Source organism: Bombina bombina, chromosome 3 (assembly GCF_027579735.1).
Source record: "Bombina bombina isolate aBomBom1 chromosome 3, aBomBom1.pri, whole genome shotgun sequence".
In the NCBI taxonomy this organism is placed as follows: domain Eukaryota; kingdom Metazoa; phylum Chordata; class Amphibia; order Anura; family Bombinatoridae; genus Bombina; species Bombina bombina.
Window position 1 is genome coordinate 862,166,967 of NC_069501.1, and position 23,065 is coordinate 862,190,031.

At 38.8% G+C, this 23,065-nt stretch overlaps 1 protein-coding gene and 1 pseudogene across 1 annotated transcript in view; one reads left to right on the forward strand and one right to left on the reverse strand.

The window, feature by feature from the left end:
* UGGT2 (UDP-glucose glycoprotein glucosyltransferase 2) overlaps positions 1 to 23,065 on the forward strand; it is a 991,813-nt gene that overhangs the window by 117,321 nt on the left and 851,427 nt on the right. Inside the window, exon 7 of the mRNA XM_053707835.1 lies at positions 4,017 to 4,089. Within this exon, the coding sequence (XP_053563810.1) occupies positions 4,017 to 4,089 (73 nt within the window). The remainder of the gene's footprint in view (positions 1 to 4,016; positions 4,090 to 23,065) is intronic.
* Positions 18,920 to 19,038, reverse strand: LOC128654827 (uncharacterized; annotated as a pseudogene).

The following is a 23,065-nucleotide window of genomic DNA, read 5'->3' on the forward strand; positions in this document are numbered from 1 at the left end:
ATGTGTGTGTGTGTGTGTGTATGTATGTGTGTATGTATTTCTGCTAAAGGAGGCTCTACTAAATATTGATGCAATATTTCTGTTGGGGTGCCCAAATTTATGCACCTGTCTACTTTCGTTTGGATGCATATTGCACATTTTCTGTTAATCCAATAAACCGTATTTCACTACTGAAATATTACTGTGTCCTTCAGTTATTTGATAGATCAAAATGAAATTGCTGATCCAAACACCCAATTATTTTGTTTAAAGGGACATAATTCTCATATGCTAAATCACTTGAAACTGATGCAGTATAACTGTAAAAAGCTGACAAGAAAATATCACCTGAGCATCTCTATGTAAAAAAGGAAGATATTTTACCTCACAATTTCCTCAGCTCAGCAGAGTAAGTTCTGTGTAAAAAGTTATACTCAGCTGTTCCCAGCTGCAGGTAAAAATTTTTTAAAAAAATGAAGAAATGAACAGCAGCCAATCAGCATCAGCAGTGCTGAGGGCATGAACTCTTTTACTGTGATCTGATGAGATTTGACTTAACTCTCATGAGATTTGACTTAACTCTCATGAGATTTCATAGTAAGCTGAATAGGGAAATAATATGAGAGTGCACAAGGCTCATCCCCTAAGCTGTCCCAGGACAGACACACTAAAATGCTGCTTAGAAATCCTTTACAATGGGAGGTGGCTACCGAGGAACTTTTGAGGTAAAATATCTTTCTTCTTTACATAGAGATGTTCAGGAGATATTTTCTAGTCCGCTTTTTACAGCTATACTGCATCACTTTCAAGAGTTTAAACATTTGGGTATTATGGCCTTTTAAATGAAAATCATGGAAATTGTCAGGGGTGCCTAAACTTTTGCATATAACTGTGTATATGTGTGTATGTATGTATGTGTGTGTGTGTGTATATATTTGTGTGTGTGTATATATATATATATATATATATATATATATATATATATATATATATATATACAGTGGGACCTCGGTTTACAAACGACTCGGTATACGAAATTTCGGTTTACGAATTCAAAATCTTGAAAAAAATTGTCTCGGTTTAAGAATTTTTTTCGCAATACGAAACAAATGTTCCGGTTTGCCCCTCGGTTTACGAATTTTTTTCGCAATACGAAACAAGTGTCCCGGTTTGCCCCTGCATACTGAAGTGTGGGTAGCAGTTGGAGAGGTTTTGGAGCCATTTGCAGCAAGTTGTTGAGCCTTTTGGAGCCATTTGCAGCAAGTTGTTGAGCCCTTTGGAGCCATTTGCAGCAAGTTGTGGAGCCTTTTGGAGCCATTGGAGCCATTTGCAGCAAATTTTGGAGCCTTTTGCAGCAGGTTTTGTAGACTTTATTTGACTTTTTCTCTCACCTCCGGAACGCATTAATTGGTTTTCAATGCATTCCTATGGGAAACCGTGTTTCGGTTTACGAATTTTTCGCAATAAGAAACGTCCCGGAGAACGAATTAAATTCGTAAACCGAGGTCCCACTGTATATATATATATATATATGTGTGTGTGTGTATATGTATGTATGTGTGTGTGTGTGTGTATGTATATTTATATATTTATTATTATTGTTAGGTATTTGTAGAGCGCCAACAGATTCCACAGCGCTGTGTATATGTATATATATGTATGTATATATATATATATATATATATATATATATATATATATATATATATATATATATAATCTATCTCAAAAGAATCAGCAATGAAAAAATAACATGCTGTAACACATTAGACCGTTGATTATTTGCATTAGAGCATCCCTTAAAGTAAGAGTTGGTTGCCAGGGGTAAAATATAATGTGGCACAAATTACTTTACTCCTGAGAGTACAACGTTTTACAAGTTTAATAAGATTTAAATTCTTGTTTCAATGTGATAAAAATGTACAGGATGGTTATTTCTCTTGTTCATATCAAGACACAGTACAGTTTTATACATATCTTATTTGAAGTGTTTATTGATGTTGCATTTCTTTTTAATTTTTTTATAAATTCAATTGTGTTACATGATACAGTTTGATATCAGTCGGCTACAGTTATGTTTAGTATTCTTGTAAAAACTCTTTCTGTATTTCCCTTGCAATAAAGACACTTTAACCAGGTTTGTACATCGGTATATGTGAGACATCCCTTAAAATATTCCGTTTTTTACTCATTTTTATCTCTGTGTGCTTGAAGCATATTTTATTCCAGCTCCAGGGTTCACTTTTTATTGAAAAAACTATATATTTCAACAGAAGCTTAGATAATTCACTTTATGTATTGCTAGAAGCAGTCACATTTTATAACTTGTTTCCCTTCACATTAATCCTTTGTTTGCCCTGCACAGAACCTTGTTAACACCTTCTCCACCATTCACAGAACTATTTAAATTTGTGTTTCTCATCTCCTGTCTCTAATTAGGACAAATTGTAGGAATGTAATTGTTTGAGGTGGTTGGTTTAGTCATTGTGATGAACCATATTGTTGTAGTAGTGAGAGCATTTAATTCTGGTTTGTTGTAGGAACCTGATTTCTGTGCTTGTGAAACACAGACAAGCAGTGCAATTATAATCTCTTATGATCTACATATTGAGCAGTATAAACCCACAATACAGGTACCTGCAGTTCTCTCTGGTGGTTGTTGGAGTTCTATTACCAATAATTCTGTCATACTAGACATCATTTACCTTGTCAAGTGAGATACTTGCTGGATGTTGAATGTTATTAGCATATGTTTAAAGGTCAGAGGTGCTTAGAGGGTGTAAGCAACCACAGATTACCAGCAATTTGCAGGGACACTATAGGTAGGTATAAAATGATTTGTTGGATTAATACTGCTCTATATATATTGCTTACAATAATTTGAATAAGTAAAGGAGGACCTTTTTCATGTGAAAAGAATCTGAATGTTATTTTTTTTTAAGGAATCTATTTCTCCAAGCCGTGTCTGTTAAGAATATATCATTTCTATCTATGGCTATTCAAAATCTATTGCTCCTAGCTATAGCTATTCATAATCTATTTCTCCTAGCTGTGGCTATTCATAATCTATTGCTCCTAGCTATAGCTATTCATAATCTATTGCTCCTAGCTATGTCTATTCAGTTTCGATTGCTCCTCTTTGTAGTGATTACGGTTCTATTGCTCCTAGCTGTTGCTATTTAGAATCTATTGCTCCTAGCTGTGGCTATTTAGAATCTATTGCTCCTAGCTGTTGCTATTTAGAATCTATTGCTCCTAGCTGTTGCTATTTAGAATCTATTGCTCCTAGCTGTTGCTATTTAGAATCTATTGCTCCTAGCTATAGCTATTCATAATCTATTGCTCCTAGCTATGTCTATTCAGTTTCTATTGCTCCTCTTTGTAGTGATTAAGGTTCTATTGCTCCTAGCTGTTGCTATTTAGAATCTATTGCTCCTAGCTGTGGCTATTTAGAATCTATTGCTCCTAGCTCTTGCTATTCATAATCTATTGCTCCTAGCTGTTGCTATTTAGAATCTATTGCTCCTAGCTCTTGCTATTCATAATCTATTGCTCCTAGCTGTTGCTATTTAGAATCTATTGCTCCTAGCTGTAGCTATTCATAATCTATTGCTCCTAGCTGTTGCTATTTAGAATCTATTGCTCCTAGCTATAGCTATTCATAATCTATTGCTCCTAGCTGTTGCTATTTAGAATCTATTGCTCCTAGCTGTGGCTATATAGAATCTATTGCTCCTAGCTGTAGCTATTCAGAATCTATTGCTCCTTGCTGTGGCTATTCAGAATCTTTTGCTCCTAGCTGTAGCGATTCAGAATTTATTGCTCCTCCAATGCTAAAAAATCACAAGTGTTTAGTATCTAGTTATATGTAGCTAATATTTCCTCCATTGTTTGTGTTTTTTGTGCTTAATTGGTTCTGAATATATTTAAGACCATGTTTGAATTGCAATAATTGCATGTATGCTAGTGTTTTGATGAACATTTACAATAATGCTACCGTTAAAAGCTGGTGACATTGTTTTCTAATTTACATATAGCCAACAATTCTACACTGAAAACGGATGCTGCGGATAATGAAGATGTTCAAGGATTTTACTTTGACACACTAATGTAAGTTGACACAATGTCTCTTTATTCATCTATGATGTGTAGAGAATGCATACTTCTGTTTTATATAGTGTATGAGCTATTATATGTAAAGCCTAACCTATTTTTAATTTGTCGTTGCATAATAGAGTTCTGGTGTCATTCTTGTCTAAATGAAAATAGAAATGACAATGCAATCATAAAAGAGATATGAACCCCCAAAAAATTATAAAAAAGTTTCCAATTTACTTTTGCCATTATCAAATTTGCTTCATTCTTGTGGTATTCTTTGTTGAAGAGATACCTATGTAGGTGTCTTTGTTACTACATGGCAGGAAATATTGCTGCAATCTAGTGCTATTGCATATGGATAACATTCTTGCAAACAGCTGCGATATATTGGCTATGGACTCACTCCCGAGTTAATGTTCCTGTTTTTCAACAAAAGATACCAAGAGGACAAAGACAATTTGATAATAGAAGTAAATTAGAAAGTTTTTGGGTTTCATATCCTTTTAAGCCAATGGACCCGATTCTCTAAAACTCTGTTCAGGCAAAATTCTTAAAAAAAAATGTACACCAGTGTTACAAGGTCCTTCACGGGATTCTCTAAAGGCAAATTTTACTTTGTGTACCTCACTAAGGGGGCATATGATACATTTCTATATCATATATGTTACAGTATAGTGGCCAATAAAAAAAAACTCTTTAAAAATCACAAATTAATTAATAGTATGCATTACAATTCATATTCATAATAACCACAAAAATGCAAATGTATGTTACGTTTTTACATCCGTATTTAAAGTAAATAGGGAAAATTGTATTTAATGTACTCAGTAAAATTCAAAGTTATTGCATACTGTAATGTTAAAAAAAGAAACTTAAAATTGTACGGAAAAGTACAAAATACAAAACTTTTTTTTTTTCTTTCTTCTATTGTAAAATGTATTTCACAGCCTTGGCGAGTGGGCTGAACAGGGACATTCCTTGAGTGTGGCTGAAGTTTTCTAACAAGTCTCGCCATATTTTCTAAGCATGTTACACTTTCAGATCTCACTGTTTTTTTCTTATGAAATAAAAGCTTGTGAGCTTGATAGAAAAAGATAGATATGCAAAAAATAGAAGAGCATGCAAGGCAAAGTACTTAGCTCCTATGGGAAACATCTTGCTTCTTACTGGGTCAGCTAGGTTCTGCCATGTTTTTGAGAATTGAATGAGTTCTGCTTATACAAGAGTATGTGATACATATATGTCCATGCCGCACATTTTAGATAATCTAGCCCACTAAAAAGTCATTACAACTAGTGGTTTTATTCTTGGATGTCTTTTGATCTGAATAATTTGTAAGTTAATTGTCTCTTGAAGGGAAATATATGTATTTGTTTTCTTTGTTGCATATAAAATACAACATTTAACAAAAAACGTTCATGTGCTGTAGCTTTGGGAGTTGTGCTTTGTAGCCAGGTATTTCCTGGGTTTTTAATTCAATTTTTATAAGAACCCTTGCACAGGCTCAGTAGAAGATGGATTTTTAGAATGTGTACATCATTTTATAATGGAGGTAATTTAGATTTTTTTAATTGCATGCTTTATCTGAATCATGAAAGTTTTTAATTTTAACCTTTATGCCCCTTTATTTAAAGGGTAAGGATATGTTGGTTCAAATGATGAAACAGTGTCCCATTAATTGTGAACTATAGTTGAGCTAGTAAAAACAGTGTGTCTGCTAAAGTCTGTAGTGTTTAACGTCAGTTGTTCTCCCTTGTATAGCTCATCTTCTAGGGGTAAACAAATGAAATTATTAATTTGTACATTATTATCACTCTCTCATCCTTAAAAAAGAAGATTTGATGAGAAATATAGTACACAGTAAATGTATAACATATATATATATATATATATATATATATATATATATATATATATATATATATATATATATATATATATATATCAAAATAACAAGAGTATTGCATTGAGCAATGATACTTTTTTTATTGGACTAACTATACATTTATAAGTTGACAAGCTTTCGGAAGAGTTCCTTCCTTTATCAAGTCTGAAGCAATACTGACCAATTCAATGGAATTTACAGATTATATCTTAAAACACAGAATAGCTAAGGAGACAGAAAGTGCAGGGAGAGGAGGAGGTGTCGTAAAAATCATGAGGGGGGCTTAGGTAACAGGCAGACAGTGTCCAGTGTAGGAGAACAGACAGGGGAAATATATAGCTATACATAGAGCAAATACTGACATAAAGTTATATATCAACATTGAATCAATATCTATAAAGATGTGAAATTGTATATACAGGGGGAGTACAAAAGTTAAAAAAAAGACAAAAGTGTGGACATAGGCTTACCTGTGTACCTATGTATAAAGAATGTGGAATATACAATGTAATTGACTAAATGAAAGTATATTACAAAAAATTTTGATAATGTGTTAAGAATCCAGAGTCCACATTTAGTCCAGAATTAAACAGGTTGAAATGCATTATCATTTTCATTTCAAAGGTTTTTCTTTCCATGGTGTTTTTGAAGTTGCCTCTGAGAATTTTGATTTTGAGGTTTTGGATGGAGTGGTCAGGTTGGGTGAAATGGTGACCAACAGGGGTGCAGTATTTTGTTTCACAGTGGTTTTTGATTGAGTGTCTGTGTAAGTTCATTCGAAGGTGCAGTTTTTGGCTTGTTTCTCCAATATAGCATCCCATTTCACATGCAGTGCAATGTATCATGTATACCACATTTGCAGATATACATGAATATGCCCCTTTAATGTTATAAGATTTATTATTGTGGTTTGCTGTGCTGCTTTCACAAACGTGTTGACACAGTTTGCAGAGTGCTTTATAGCAGCACTTGGTTCCATTCTGAGTGTTCTTTTTCTCAAGGGGTAGCTTCCTATGTACCAATTTCTGTTTTAGGTTAGGTGGTTGTCTGTATGCCAGGATTGGGGGTTTTGGAAAGATATATATATATATATATATATATATATATATATATATATATATATATATATATATATATATATATATATATATATATATATATATATATATATATATATATATATATATATATATATATATATATATATATATATATATATATATATATATATATATATAATGCATAGTAACTTTTTTCCCCCCAAAAGTTTTTATTGATTTTAACAAATAGTTACAAAAAAACAATACAGCTCATAATATAATCACATTACAAATAATTACATAGTTTCATTACAATGGAAACAAAATATTGTGGTCCTCTGTATCATGTCACCTTTTCAAACAAAACAGAAAGGGATTCAGGTATTTGACAGATACTGCTGCAGTTAATCAGTTTCCTAGTTGCCTGGATTTATGAATGCATATTAACCCCTTAATGACAGAGGACGTTCCAGGTACGTCATAGAAAAAACTCCCCTTAACGACAATTGACATACCTGGCACGTCATCTGTTTGAAGTGCTGGAAGCGATTACGATTGCTTCCAGCTGCTTACAAGGGATTGTAGTGATGCCTCAATATTGAGGCATCACTGCAATCCCCTATTTTACCTACCGATGCAGAGAGGGCCACTCTGTGGCCCTCTCTGCATCGGCCATTGATGATCACACATTCGTTGGTGGGTGGGAGCAGCTTCTTGTAGTACGGTAAGCTGTATTTGGTTCAATGATGCATCCTGATATATATTTCATTGTCGGATGCGGCCGTGGAGGCGGTTGCGGCCGTGGGGGGGGCAGCGTGGGGCTTGTGCGTGCGCGCGCACGCAAAATATATGCACTCAAGTTGAGAAAAGAAACAAAAAAGACGATGCATTTGAAGGGGGGATCTCTGTTGTTTAGTAAGGGATCTGGGAGAGGAATGGATGTAGATTGAGGGGGGGCCAGCTACACTACAGAAAACAAATTTTTAATATAAAAAAGTAAAAAAAACAATTTTGGGGGGCAAATTGGTTACTGGCAGACAGCTGCCAGTACCCAAGATGGCGGCAAATCGGTAGAGGTGGAGGGTTAGAGAGATGTATGGGGAGATCAGGGAGGTTGTGGGGTAAGGGGGGATCCATCACTGCAGACTATGAAAAAAATAAAATAATAAATGCTTTATATTTCAGTACTGGCAGACTTTTTTGAGTCTTTATTTTGGCTGTCAGGTTGATAAAAAAGAAAAATAAATACATTTAGCCATGCAAGGCTCTGTAAGTTTTGTACATGATTAAAGAAAAAATTCACACAATGATTACATATCAAAAATATGATCCATATCCTGACATTTTATATTAACAATAAACAGATCGAGAACATCTAGCTCTTTGTTAAACAAGATGAAATCATACCTATATACAAAAGGATTGAATTGCGAGACGAGAAGGGGTGGGAGGTGGGGGAAAAAAAAAAACGCCCTCTGTATCGTGAACCAAATATTTATAAACTCAGTACCAGGATACTGGAAATATCTCCCTTAGCATCAGGCCCTCAAAATATGTAGACTTGTGAAACATTTTAGTCAGTAAACTGTGTAGAGACGGGAAATGATAATATTCATCCATTTATTGAAAAAATCTTGTACTTGTTTATTATGTAGATTTGAAATATTGTATTGTTCAAAAATAATTTGTAATTTGACTACTTCAATAAATGATCTAAAAAAAGGCGTTTTTTTATTTTTCCAATTTCTCAATATTAAGTTACGAACCACTAGGATTAACGTATTAACTAGATCCTGGTTCTGTTCTTCTATGTTTAGGAAAAAGATATTTCTTGGAATAAGGAGAGAATGAACCAACGTTGATTTATTTAGCCAGAAATTTACTTTCTAACAAAATTGTCTTATTTTGGGACAGTACCAGAAACAATGAAGTAGATCTGCTCCAGGCATATGACATTTATAGCAGAGACCTAATTGTCCTGGTGTCCATTTAGCTAATCTCTTAGGCGAAATATAAGCATTGTTAAGAAGCTTTAGATGCGATTCCTTCCAGGAGGAACGAAGGGGGGCTGTATTTAACCATTTGAAACCTTTCTTAATATTATCTAAATTTATTTCCTCAAAATAGTTAGACCAATATATTAAAAACTGCTCGAGATTTAGTTGTCCCTGTTTTGCCAGGAGGATCTTATATAATAATGCTATTGATTGTTTCCCTTGCCTATATATGTTGATGTAATCCCCAATTATTCCAAAATTTTCCGACCAGGTTCCTATCTGTAGTTTTTTATTTGTATAGTGTTGAAGCTGTAGATAGGCATAAAAACTTTTATTGGGCAACTTATATTCAAGAGCTATATTCTCCAAAGTTCTTATGTTTGATCTCTCATCTAACAAATGTACTATCTTAGTTAGACCCTTTTCCGCCCATCTTCTAAATATCGAATGCTGACAGCCTGGTGTAAACTCAGGATTTCCTTCAACTGGTAGAAAGGCTGACATATGATAGTTAATATTCAAACAGGAACATAATTGCTGCCATGCTTTAACCACGTTGAATACGCTAATATTTAACTTGATGTTATCCGGAAGTTGTGAGTATGGGCAGTGTAAAATTGCTTTGAGGGAGAATGGTTGTACAAGATTCTCTTCAATTGTTAAATTGGTCAGATGGTTAGATGATAAAAGCCAATCTACCCCATGGCGTGCTAAAATAGCAATATTATATGCCCTGATATCAGGGAATGCTAATCCTCCTGCTTCCTTAGACTGTGATAATTTGGCGATCGCAAGCATATGCCTGGTCTTATTCCAAAATTTTTTTGCACATGTCCGGTTGAAAATCCTAATATCTTTATCTTTGATATATAATGGAAGATTGTTCAAAGTATATATTATTTGGGGACATAGAATAGTTTTAATCAGCATCACTTTAGCAGAGTGTGGGATCGGAAAAAGGGTCCAACATTGTAATTTTGAAACTATGTGTGAAAAATAGGTGTGAAATTAAGGTTATGCCACATATTTGGGTCCTTATGTAGCTTAATTCCCAAATATCTAAAGCTTGCGACCTCCTTTAAGTTATGTTTCAGACTATCTTTATTTCTATATATCCAGAGGATCTCTGTTTTTGTGGTATTGACCTTGTAACCTGAAATGGTACTAAATAAATATTTATATTTAGTATTTTTAAAATATAATAGCAGATCGTCAGCGTAAAGTGACAGCACACATTTTTGGCTCCCAAAGTATATTCCTTCTAATTCTTGTCTTAGATTGCTAGTGGCTCTATAGCTACGTTGAATAGGAGGTGAGAGAGTGGACATCCCTGGCGTGTCCCCCTTTCCAGTTTGAAAAAAGATGTTTGGGTATTGTTAAATAGAATCGCAGATAGCGGATAATTATATACGATTTCTCTTGTTAAGTGTATCCAGTCCACGGATCATCCATTACTTATGGGATATTAACTCCTCCCCAACAGGAAGTGCAAGAGGATTCACCCAGCAGAGCTGCTATATAGCTCCTCCCCTAACTGCCATTACCAGTCATTCTCTTGCACCCAACGAATAGATAGGATGTGTGAGAGGACTGTGGTGATTATACTTAGTTTCATACCTTCAATCAAAAGTTTGTTATTTTATAATAGCACCGGAGTGTGTTATTCCTTCTCTGGTAGAATTTGAAGAAGAATCTACCTGAGTTTTTCTATGATTTTAGCCGGAGTAGTTAAGATCATATTGCTATTTCTCGGCCATCTGAGGAGAGGTAAACTTCAGATCAGGGGACAGCGGGCAGATTAATCTGCAAAGAGGTATGTAGCAGCTTATTATTTTCTGACAATGGAATTGATGAGAAAATTCTGCCATACCGATATAATGTAAACTCAGCCTTAAATGCAGTAGCAGCAACTGGTATCAGGCTGTCATGTATGTATATTTTACACTTCAGTATTCTGGGGAATGGCACTTCACTGGAATTATACTGTATGCATAAGACTTTAGCCTAATTTGCAGGGACTAGCAACAGTCTTTTTAATAACACTCAATTTATTAATGTTAAACGTTTTTTGCTGGCATGTAAAATCGTTTAATTTTCTGAGGTACTGGGTGAAAAAATGTTTTGGGCACTATTTTTTTCCACTTGGCAGTCATTTTATTTAATTTATGACAGTTTACTGATCTCTCTCACTGTTATGTGTGAGGGGGAGGGGCCTTTTTTTGGTGCTTTTGCTACGCATCAAAAAATTCAGTCAGAAGTTTATTGTCTTCCCTGCATGATCCAGTTCATCTCTACAGAACTCAGGGGTCTTCAAAACTTGTTTTGAGGGAGGTAATCACTCACAGCAGAGCTGTGAGATTGTAGTTGACTGTGATAAAAAAACGTTTATTTCTGTATTTTTTTTTTTTTTCTGCTATCAGGGTTAGTTATCCTTTGCTAATGGGAGCAATCCTTTGCTAAAATTGTGTTTTTTACAAAGATTTGATGCTATAACTTTTCAGTTTATTAATTTTCAACTGTCATAACTTTTTCTGTGCTTCTTATAGGCACAGTACGTTTTCATATTATAGTAAATTACTTGAAAAGTATTTCCAAGTTGCTAGTTTATTTGCTAGTGTGTTAAACATGTCTGATTCAGAGGAAGATATCTGTGCTATATGTGCTAAAGCCAAAGTGGAGCCCAATAGAAATTTATGTACTAACTGTATTGATGCTACTTTAAATAAAAGTCAATCTGTACAAATTGAACATATTTCACCAAACAACGAGGGGAGAGTTATGCCGACTAACTCGCCTCACGTGTCAGTACCTGCATCTCCCGCTCGGGAGGTGCGTGATATTGTAGCGCCGAGTACATCTGGGCGGCCATTACAAATCACATTACAGGATATGGCTACTGTTATGACTGAAGTTTTGGCTAAATTACCAGAACTAAGAGGTAAGCGTGATCACTCTGGGGTGAGAACAGAGTGCGCTGATAATATTAGGGCCATGTCAGACACTGCGTTACAATTTGCAGAACATGAGGACGGAGAGCTTCATTCTGCGGGTGACGGTTCTGATCCAAACAAACTGGATTCAGATATTTCAAATTTTAAATTTAAGCTGGAAAACCTCCGTGTATTACTAGGGGAGGTGTTAGCGGCTCTGAATGATTGTAACACAGTTGCAATACCAGAGAAAATGTGTAGGTTGGATAAATATTTTGCGGTACCGGCGAGTACTGACGTTTTTTCCTATACCTAAGAGACTTACTGAAATTGTTACTAAGGAGTGGGATAGACCCGGTGTGCCGTTCTCACCCCCTCCGATATTTAGAAAGATGTTTCCAATAGACGCCACCACACGGGACTTATGGCAAACGGTCCCTAAGGTGGAGGGAGCAGTTTCTACTTTAGCTAAGCGTACCACTATCCCGGTGGAGGATAGCTGTGCCTTTTCAGATCCAATGGATGAAAAGTTAGAGGGTTACCTTAAGAAAATGTTTGTTCAACAAGGTTTTATATTGCAACCTCTTGCATGCATTGCGCCTGTCACGGCTGCAGCAGCATTTTGGTTTGAGTCTCTGGAAGAGACACTTGAATCAGCTCCATTAGATGAGATTACACACAAGCTTAAAGCCCTTAAGTTAGCTAACTCATTTATTTCAGATGCCGTAGTACATTTAACTAAACTTACGGCTAAGAATTCCGGATTCGCCATTCAGGCACGCAGAGCACTGTGGCTAAAATCCTGGTCAGCTGACGTTACTTCTAAATCTAAATTGCTTAATATACCTTTCAAAGGGAAGACCTTATTCGGGCCCGGGTTGAAAGAAATTATCGCTGACATTACAGGAGGTAAAGGCCATGCCCTGCCTCAAGACAGAGCCAAACCTAAGGCTAGACAGTCTAATTTTCGTTCCTTTCGTAATTTCAAAGCAGGAGCAGCATCAACTTCCTCTGCACCAAAACAGGAAGGAGCTGTTGCTCGCTACAGACAAGGCTGGAGACCTAACCAGTCCTGGAACAAGGGCAAGCAGGCCAGGAAACCTGCTGCTGCCCCTAAGACAGCATGAATCGAGGGCCCCCGATCCGGGAACGGATCTAGTGGGGGGCAGACTTTCTCTCTTCGCCCAGGCTTGGGCAAGAGATGTCCAGGATCCCTGGGCGTTAGAGATCATATCTCAGGGATACCTTCTAGACTTCAAATTCTCTCCCCCAAGAGGGAGATTTCATCTGTCAAGGTTGTCAACAAACCAAATAAAGAAAGAGGCGTTTCTACGCTGCGTACAAGATCTTTTATTAATGGGAGTGATCCATCCGGTTCCGCGGTCGGAACAAGGACAAGGGTTTTACTCAAATCTGTTTGTGGTTCCCAAAAAAGAGGGAACTTTCAGGCCAATCTTGGATTTAAAGATCCTAAACAAATTCCTAAGAGTTCCATCGTTCAAAATGGAAACTATTCGGACAATTTTACCCATGATCCAAAAGGGTCAGTACATGACCACAGTGGATTTAAAGGATGCTTACCTTCACATACCGATTCACAAAGATCATTACCGGTATCTAAGGTTTGCCTTTCTAGACAGGCATTACCAGTTTGTAGCTCTTCCATTCGGATTGGCTACGGCTCCGAGAATCTTCACATCTTCTGGGTGCTCTTCTGGCGGTACTAAGACCGCGAGGAATTTCGGTAGCTCCGTACCTAGACGACATTCTGATTCAAGCTTCAAGCTTTCAAACTGCCAAGTCTCATACAGAGTTAGTACTGGCATTTCTAAGGTCGCATGGATGGAAGGTGAACGAAAAGAAGAGTTCTCTCTTTCCACTCACAAGAGTTCCCTTCTTGGGGACTCTTATAGATTCTGTAGAAATGAAGATTTACCTGACAGAAGACAGGTTAACAAAGCTTCAAAATGCATGCCGTGTCCTTCATTCCATTCAACACCCGTCAGTAGCTCAATGCATGGAGGTGATCGGCTTAATGGTAGCAGCAATGGACATAGTACCCTTTGCACGTCTACATCTCAGACCGCTGCAATTGTGCATGCTAAGTCAGTGGAATGGGGATTACTCAGACTTGTCCCCTACTCTGAATCTGGATCAAGAGACCAGAAATTCTCTTCTATGGTGGCTTTCTCGGCCACATCTGTCCAGGGGGATGCCATTCAGCAGGCCGGACTGGACAATTGTAACAACAGACGCCAGCCTACTAGGTTGGGGCGCTGTCTGGAATTCTCTGAAGGCTCAGGGACAATGGAATCAGGAGGAGAGTCTCCTACCAATAAACATTCTGGAATTGAGAGCAGTTCTCAATGCCCTTCTGGCTTGGCCCCAGTTAACAACTCGGGGGTTCATCAGGTTTCAGTCGGACAACATCACGACTGTAGCTTACATCAACCATCAGGGAGGGACAAGAAGCTCCCTAGCAATGATGGAAGTATCAAAGATAATTCGCTGGGCAGAGTCTCACTCTTGCCACCTGTCAGCAATCCACATCCCGGGAGTGGAGAACTGGGAGGCGGATTTCTTAAGTCGTCAGACTTTTCATCTGGGGGAGTGGGAACTTCATCCGGAGGTCTTTGCCCAAATACTTCGACGTTGGGGCAAACCAGAGATAGATCTCATGGCGTCTCGACAGAACGCCAAGCTTCCTCGTTACGGGTCCAGATCCAGGGATCCGGGAGCGGTTCTGATAGATGCTTTGACAGCACCTTGGACCTTCGGGATGGCTTATGTGTTTCCACCCTTCCCGATGCTTCCTCGATTGATTGCCAGAATCAAACAGGAGAGAGCATCAGTGATTCTAATAGCGCCTGCATGGCCACGCAGGACTTGGTATGCAGATCTAGTGGACATGTCATCCTGTCCACCTTGGTCGCTACCTCTGAAACAGGACCTTCTGATCCAGGGTCCCTTCAAACATCAAAATCTAATTTCTCTGAAGCTGACTGCTTGGAAATTGAACGCTTGATTTTATCAAAACGTGGTTTTTCTGAGTCAGTTATTGATACCTTAATACAGGCTAGGAAGCCTGTTACCAGAAAGATTTACCTTAAGATATGGCGCAAATACTTATATTGGTGCGAATCCAAGAGTTACTCATGGAGTAAGGTTAGGATTCCGAGGATATTGTCTTTTCTACAAGAAGGTTTAGAAAAGGGTTTATCCGCTAGTTCCTTAAAGGGACAGATTTCAGCTCTGTCCATTCTTTTACACAAACGTCTGTCAGAAGTTCCGGACGTTCAAGCTTTTTGTCAGGCTTTAGCTAGGATCAAGCCTGTGTTTAAAACTGTTGCTCCACCATGGAGTTTGAACTTAGTTCTTAATGTTTTACAGGGGGTTCCGTTTGAACCCCTTCATTCCATTGATATTAAGTTGTTATCTTGGATAGTTCTGTTTTTAATGGCGATTTCCTCGGCTCGAAGAGTCTCTGAGTTATCTGCCTTACATTGTGATTCTCCTTATCTGATTTTTCATTCAGACAAGGTAGTTCTGCGTACTAAACCTGGGTTCCTACCTAAGGTGGTCACTAACAGGAATATCAATCAAGAGATTGTGGTTACATCTTTGTGTCCTAATCCTTCTTCGAAAAAGGAACGTCTGCTACACAATCTAGATGTAGTCCGTGCCCTGAAATTTTATCTACAGGCAACTAAGGATTTTCGACAAACGTCTTCCCTGTTTGTCGTTTATTCTGGTCAGAGGAGAGGTCAAAAAGCTTCGGCTACCTCTCTCTCCTTTTGGCTTCGAAGCATAATACGGTTAGCCTATGAGACTGCTGGACAGCAGCCTCCTGAAAGAATTACAGCACATTCTACTAGAGCTGTGGCTTCCACTTGGGCCTTTAAGAATGAGGCTTCTGTTGAACAGATTTGCAAGGCTGCAACTTGGTCTTCTCTTCATACTTTTTCCAAATTTTACAAATTTGACACTTTTGCTTCTTCGGAGGCTGTTTTTGGGAGAAAGGTTCTTCAGGCAGTGGTTCCTTCCGTATAAAGAGCCTGCCTGTCCCTCCCGTCATCCGTGTACTTTAGCTTTGGTATTGGTATCCCATAAGTAATGGATGATCCGTGGACTGGATACACTTAACAAGAGAAAACATAATTTATGCTTACCTGATAAATTTATTTCTCTTGTAGTGTATCCAGTCCACGGCCCGCCCTGTCACTTTAAGGCAGGTAATTTTTCCATTAAACTACAGTCACCACTGTACCCTATGGTTTTCCTTTCTCTGCATGTTTTCGGTCGAATGACTGGTAATGGCAGTTAGGGGAGGAGCTATATAGCAGCTCTGCTGGGTGAATCCTCTTGCACTTCCTGTTGGGGAGGAGTTAATATCCCATAAGTAATGGATGATCTGTGGACTGGATACACTATAAGAGAAATAAATTTATCAGGTAAGCATAAATTATGTTTTTAATGAAATTTATCAAATTTCCAGAGAAACCAAAATTAATCAGAGCATTATATAGATGTTCCCAGATTATGGAGTCAAAAGCCTTCTTGGCATCAATCATCACCATAGCCAGATCCTGTTTAGGTACTGATTTGGCTTGATATTGCTTGTTCCAAAAGTGTTCCAGCATCATGTATGTTTTCCGGATATTCTTGGTCGGAGATCTATTGATCATAAACCCAGATTGATCTGAGTGTATAACTTCTTGTAATGGCTTTTTTAGCCGGTTAGCTATTATAGAGGTAAGCAGTTTATAATCTGTGTTTAACAGAGAAATAGTTCTATATGACCCAGGGTCTGATGGATTCTTGTCTTTCTTGAGAATAAGGGTGATGATTGATGCCGAGAAGAACCGTGACATTGTTTCCCCCCCTATAAAATAGTCATTAAATAGACAGGTCAAAGTAGGAGCAATTTGATCCTTAAGTAATCTGTAGAACTCAACCGGTAACTGATCCGTTCCTGGTGCCTTACTTAATTTAGTTGCCTCTATAGCCTTTGGAACTTCTTCCAAACATATAGGAGCATTAACTATTTTGATCTGTTGGGAATATCAATCCTGGCCAGCAGGAGGATGCAAAGAGCACCACAGCCAAGCTGTTAAGTATCACTTCCCTTCCCACAAACCCCAGTCATTCGACCAAAGGGAAATGCAAAAAGGAAGTAACATAAAGGTGTAGAGGTGCCTGAGGTTTAATAAAAAATAACTGTCTTAAAATAAAGGGAGGGGTCGTGGACTCACCATATCCGGAAATAAATACATTTATCAGGTAAGCATAAATTTTGTTTTCTTTCCTAAGATATGGGGAGTCCACAACGTAGTCAATTACTGTTGGGAACCAATACCCAAGCTAGAGGACACAGATGACTAGGGAGGTAGAGCAAGACATCCAGACCTAAACAGAAGGCACCACCGCTTGAAGAACCTTTCTCTCAAAAGAAGCCTCGGCCGAGGCAAAAGTATTAAATTTAGCAAAAGTATGCAGAGAAGACCAAGTTGCAGCCTTGCAAATTTGTTCCACTGAAGATTCATTTTTGAAGGCCTAAGAAGAGGAGACAGCCCTTGTGTAATGAGCTGTAATTCTCTCAGGAGGCTGCCGACCAGCAGTCTTATAAACCAAACTAATTTATACTTCTCAACCAAAGAGAGAGAGAATTAGTAGAAGCTTTCTGACCCTTACCCTTTCCAGAGAAACAAACAAAAAGGGCAGAGGACAGGCTGAAATCCTTAGTCGCCTGTAGGAAGAATGTCAGAGCATGCACAACGTCCGAGTTGTGCAACAAACGTTCCTTATGAGAAGAAGGATTAGGACATAAAGAAGGAACAACAATTTCCTGATTAATATTTCTATCTGAAACCACTTAAGGTAGAAAACCCAACTTAGTACGAAGAACCGCCTTATCAGCATGAAATATAAGATGAGGCAAATCGCACTGCAAAGCCAAGAGTTCCAAAACTCTACAAGCAGAAGAGGTAGCAAAAAGAAACAAAACCTTCCTAGAAAACAACTTAATATCTATGGAATGCAATGGCTCCAATGGAGCCTGCTGCCAAACTTTAAGAACAAGGTAAAGACTCCAAGGAGGAGCAACAGACTTAAACACAGGCCGGATTTTGACCAGGGCCTGACAAAAAGATTGAACATCTGGCACTTTCGCCAGACGCTTATGAAACAAAATAGTGCAGAAATCTGACTTATCAGAGTACTGACTAACAATCCCTTCTCCAGACCTTCCTGAAGAAAAGACAGAATTCTAGGAATCCAGACCTTACTCCAAGAGTAGCCCTTGAATTCACACCAATAAATGTATATACGCCATACCTTATGGTAAATCTTTCTAGAAACAGGCTTAGGAGCCGGAATTAAGGTCTTAATGACCGACTCAGAAAAACCACGCTTAGATAGAACTAAGCATTCAATCTCCAAGCAATCGGCTTTAGATTAACTATTTTTGTATGAAGGAATGGACCTTGTGTTAGAAGGTCCTTCCTAGAGGCAAGAAGAGATGACATCTTCTCTAGGTATGCATACCAGGTCCTGCGAGGTCACGCAGGAACTATTAGAATTACCGATGCTCTCTCCTGTTTGATACGAGGAATGACTCATTGAAGGAGAGCAAACGGAGGAAACGGGTATGCTAGACTAAGATCTACGGATCTCTTGACCTTGAAACCGTACATTTGAAGCTTGGTGTTCTGCCAAGACGCCATCAGATCCAACTCCAGCACCCCCATTTGAGGGTTAACCTGGAGAACACCTCCGGATGGAGAGTCCACTCCCCGGGATGAAAAGTCTGTCTGCTCAGGAAATCCACTTCCCAGTTGACCACTCCTAGAATGTGGATGGCAGACAGCAATTGTAAGCTTCCGCCCACTGAGCAAACCATGACACCTCCTTCATGGCTAAGGAACCCCGGGTTCCTCCCCGTGGTTGATGTTAGCCACTGAGGTGATATTGTCCTACTGGATCCTTTAAAAACACCTTCCGCACCAGGCGTTCCCAGGTGGTCTCCCATCCAGGTAGTTACCAGGCCTGGCCCTGCTTAACTTCCGCTATCAGATGGGATCAGGTGCATTCAGGGCAGTGTGGCAATAGATTGATTAACCGGACTAAGGACAACTGAAGACAAGCCCTCAGAGCATTGAAAATCGCTCTCAACTCCAAGATGTTGATGGGGAGAGCAGACTACTCTAGAATCCAAAGTATATGTTCCATTAATGAGTTCCAGACTGCTCCTCAGCCCAGCACGCTTGTGTCCGTGGTCACAATCACCCAGGAAAGTCTCCGGAAGTATGCACCTTGAGACGGATACTCCTGAGAAAACCACGGAAAGAGTCTCTTAAAGCTGAACTAGACCTATCCTCTGAGAGAGATCTGAGTGGTCACCACTCCATTGACTGAGCATGCATGACCGCAGAGCTCTCAAATGGACTTGAGTAAAGGTATGACGTCCATGGAACCATCAGACCAATTGCCTCTATACCTTGAGCCACTGAAAGTGAAGGGAAAATCGGCTGCAGCTGGATTCAAACTCCCAACCCTCTGGTTACAAGATGGCTAAGCTATCTACTGGACCACTACAGCTTGCTGTTGGCCGAGCAGTAGACTTTAGAGAGAGGTAAAAGTAAGAAAAAACAAGATCTCTTTTTAAAAGAGTTTGCTCGAAGGAAGGATGACACCTGAACCATATATTGTCCAGGATGGCACCCCTGTAATTCCCCAAGAACTGAAAGAATCTTTCTAGGATTTTGAATCTCAGAACTTGAAAAGGTCCCGGATAATGGGAACAAGAAGATACAAATCATTCAGGTCCATGTTCATCATGAACAAACCCCCTTGAACCAAAAGGAGAATGGATACTACTTTGAAGGACTGTATTCTGAAAAACTTGTAATAAATACCTAGACCCCGTTCCCTTACTGGAACTATCACTCCCAGAGAGGAAGGTCCTGAACCCAGTTAAAGAATGCCTCTCATCATACCTGGACTGCAGATACTCTAGAAAGAAGAAATCTGCCCCTGTACCAAGACTGGTTGGTTAGTCTATTCCTCTTGACATGTGGTAGAAAATACTATTTTCCACCCGTAAAGTCAGAGGTTAAATCTGCCAAACCAGGTCCAAACAAGGTCTAACCCTTGTAAGGAAGCGCCAGAAGATTGGACTCGGAGGAAACATGAAATATATTCCAAATATGGCCATGGTTGTCGCATGGTTTGGTCAAATTGGATATTAAACTTGCATCTGCAGAGTTATAAAGCCTAGGCTGTACCTCTAAGCCACAGGTAGGCTTCTCAGCTGACCAAGATTTCAGCCACAACACACCGTGGCTAGCACAGCAAGTCTAATTAGACAAGGCTTTGCTCTAGATGATCAAATAAACCTCCAGCTTCTTATCCATTGATCCGTAAAGGAGCAGCTATCCTTCATAGGGATCAAAGTTCTCTGAGCCATAGTAGAAATGCTCCCTTCTACTCAAGGCACTGTGCATTTTAATGGAGTCAGTGACAGGAAAATCCTTTAAAAGATGGAAGACAGGGAGAAAGGTATCCTTAGCTTCTCCTATTCCTGAGAAAATTTTTCATAGCACGTCTAGAAACACTTCCTCATAGGAAGGAACATCATAGAAAAGATAAATTTACAAAACTTCCAAGGGTTGACGACAGGGGTATCTGTGTTGTCTAAGTAGCTAAAACCTCTTTTAACAGTACACGAGGTGTTCAAGCATACATCTGAAAGAGGCCACTTTAGCATCAGATGAAGGAAATATACTGTCCGAACCTGAGATTTCACCCTCAGAAGCTACCGGTGAATCCTCCTCACCAGCCTTAGGAGATAGAGCAACCTGTGTAGCAGAATTCCTGTAGGAAAAGAAAAACAGATAAAGCTGCAGATACCACAGAGGATACCTGAGCTGCAAAATCTGCAGGCAAATACACTCCTCCAGGAGATTGAGAGGAACCGCAGGGCACTGCATGTGACACCATAGAGGCCGGGGCGTTTAAGGAGAAAGCTGTGGCATTACCTTTACAGCATTATCCTTGGAGACAAGAGGCTCAGAGGGCAACAACCTATCTGTACATTCATTAGCTTGTATATTTGCGCACTACCAGTATAGTGAATCAAACCAGTAACTCTGTTACTAAACTGCTTACTTAGCCACAATGCTATTCAAGCAGCACTGAAGTGCATAGACACTTTTTTTTTATATAAAATTTGTCCTGAGAGACATGAGGCTCAATAAAAAGAATATCTTTATTCTGAAAGGATGCATTCTAAATATGGGACAACATTTGTTATTTGGTCCTCAAGAGTCATAATCATTAATTTCTAGGAACAGTATATCCTGGACTGGATTTGATTACCACTAAACTACAGTGGAAATAACCTTCATTTAAAAAACCTAACTTGAGGATTTATAAATATTCGCCCTGTTAGCTCACTAGACTTTTTAATAATGTATGCACATACACACTAAAGAATATCTGTATTTAAAAATAATGTTTCCACCAGGAACAGGTTATTATCAAATAACATTCTTCAAGCCATATGTTTTCTAAAATGCTGATTCTCTCTATCAGGGCGGCCTCTCTATAAAAGCTGCTCCGCTGAAGACCCAGTGACAGGCATAACGAGAACGCTGCTCCGTTCACAGCCGGAGAATGAGGCAGAGTTACAGACACTGACTCAACAAGAGCCTAAAGCCTAAAATGGTGCAGCTCCGCTTCTCTGAGGAGAAAAAGGCGGGGCCATGAAAAAAACGTCATGGGGATGAAGCGCAGTTTCTGTTTCATAGCGCTTCATCCTGCCGAAAAAAAAACGTAGTAATACTTGACTAAGAACTTTTATTGCAGGACAAGAAAAATAATAAAAATAACACTGCTCCACTTACTCTCAAAAAGCAGAGGAATGGCACACCATACTCCCCCCATAGGAATGGAGCTGAAAGTGAAAGAGCGTGCTCTCCTAATAGTTACCGCTATTACTCTGAGAAACATGAGAATTAGCATAGGGTTAACCCCTAATGTTTAAATAAACAGAGTTCTTGTTTTAAAAATAAGTGAGGATTAAATTTAACTCTGAGCCCCCAATAGAGAGAGAACTCCTTCCTTGCCTTATTGGGGAGATTAACCCCTAAGTCTCCAAAATCACATGCCATGTTGTGCCTGCCCACTGCCAGAAATATCTTCCATTAAGGATTTTAACCCCTTCAGTGACAGCCTCCTAGCCCCAGAAGACAAAAGGCACTTACCTGCACATCTAGCTGTCCGGCAGGAGGACAGCTCACACGGTATGAAAGGACGCCACACCTTTCAGAGACCTGTGGAAAAATGAAAGAACTGAGTAAACCTACTCTGGCTTTCTATATAAAAGCAGCAACATGTTAGGAAAATGCAGTCCCACCTCACAAGTTCCTAACTGCTTTAAAGCCACCACTGCCCTACTGAAGAGACTAATGTGGAGTATGGCTAGACCCAAAAATCTTGCTTGTAGCGAAAAATATTGAATTTTATTCAGACACCAAAACTTCACCTCCTCCATTGACGAAGGCAAAGAGAATGGCTGGGGTTTGTGGGAAGGGAAGTGATACTTAACAGCTTGGCTGAGGTGCTCTTTTCCTCCTCCTGTTGGCCAGGAGTGATATTCCCAACAGTAATTGATGACATCGTGGACCCACCATATCTTAGGAAAGAAATAATATTTTTGCAGCCCCGAGATGTGTCACTTTCAAATAGACCACAGCTCTAACAACATAAGGCAAGACATAAAAAAGCAATGCTTGTTTTAATGTAATTATTGTTATTTTTGACTCTCAATGACCACGGTATGATGAAAACTGACATACTCATCTACTCTCACTTTACCTTCATACATATACCTTCATACATATTTGTTTATCCTTGCTAGCACCTTACCACACTGATTCACCCTTGCAAGCACCCTTCCACACTGACCCACCCTTGCTAGCACTCTAACACACTCACTTCACCCATGTTAGTACTCCTCCTACACTCACTCAATTGGGTAGCTTCTCTGTTTTGCATCATAAGGTAACCGCTTGTTTTTCTCTAGCTACACCCCTTTACAGTAGAAAACTGCAAAGAGAGGGCCAGATAAAAAACGAT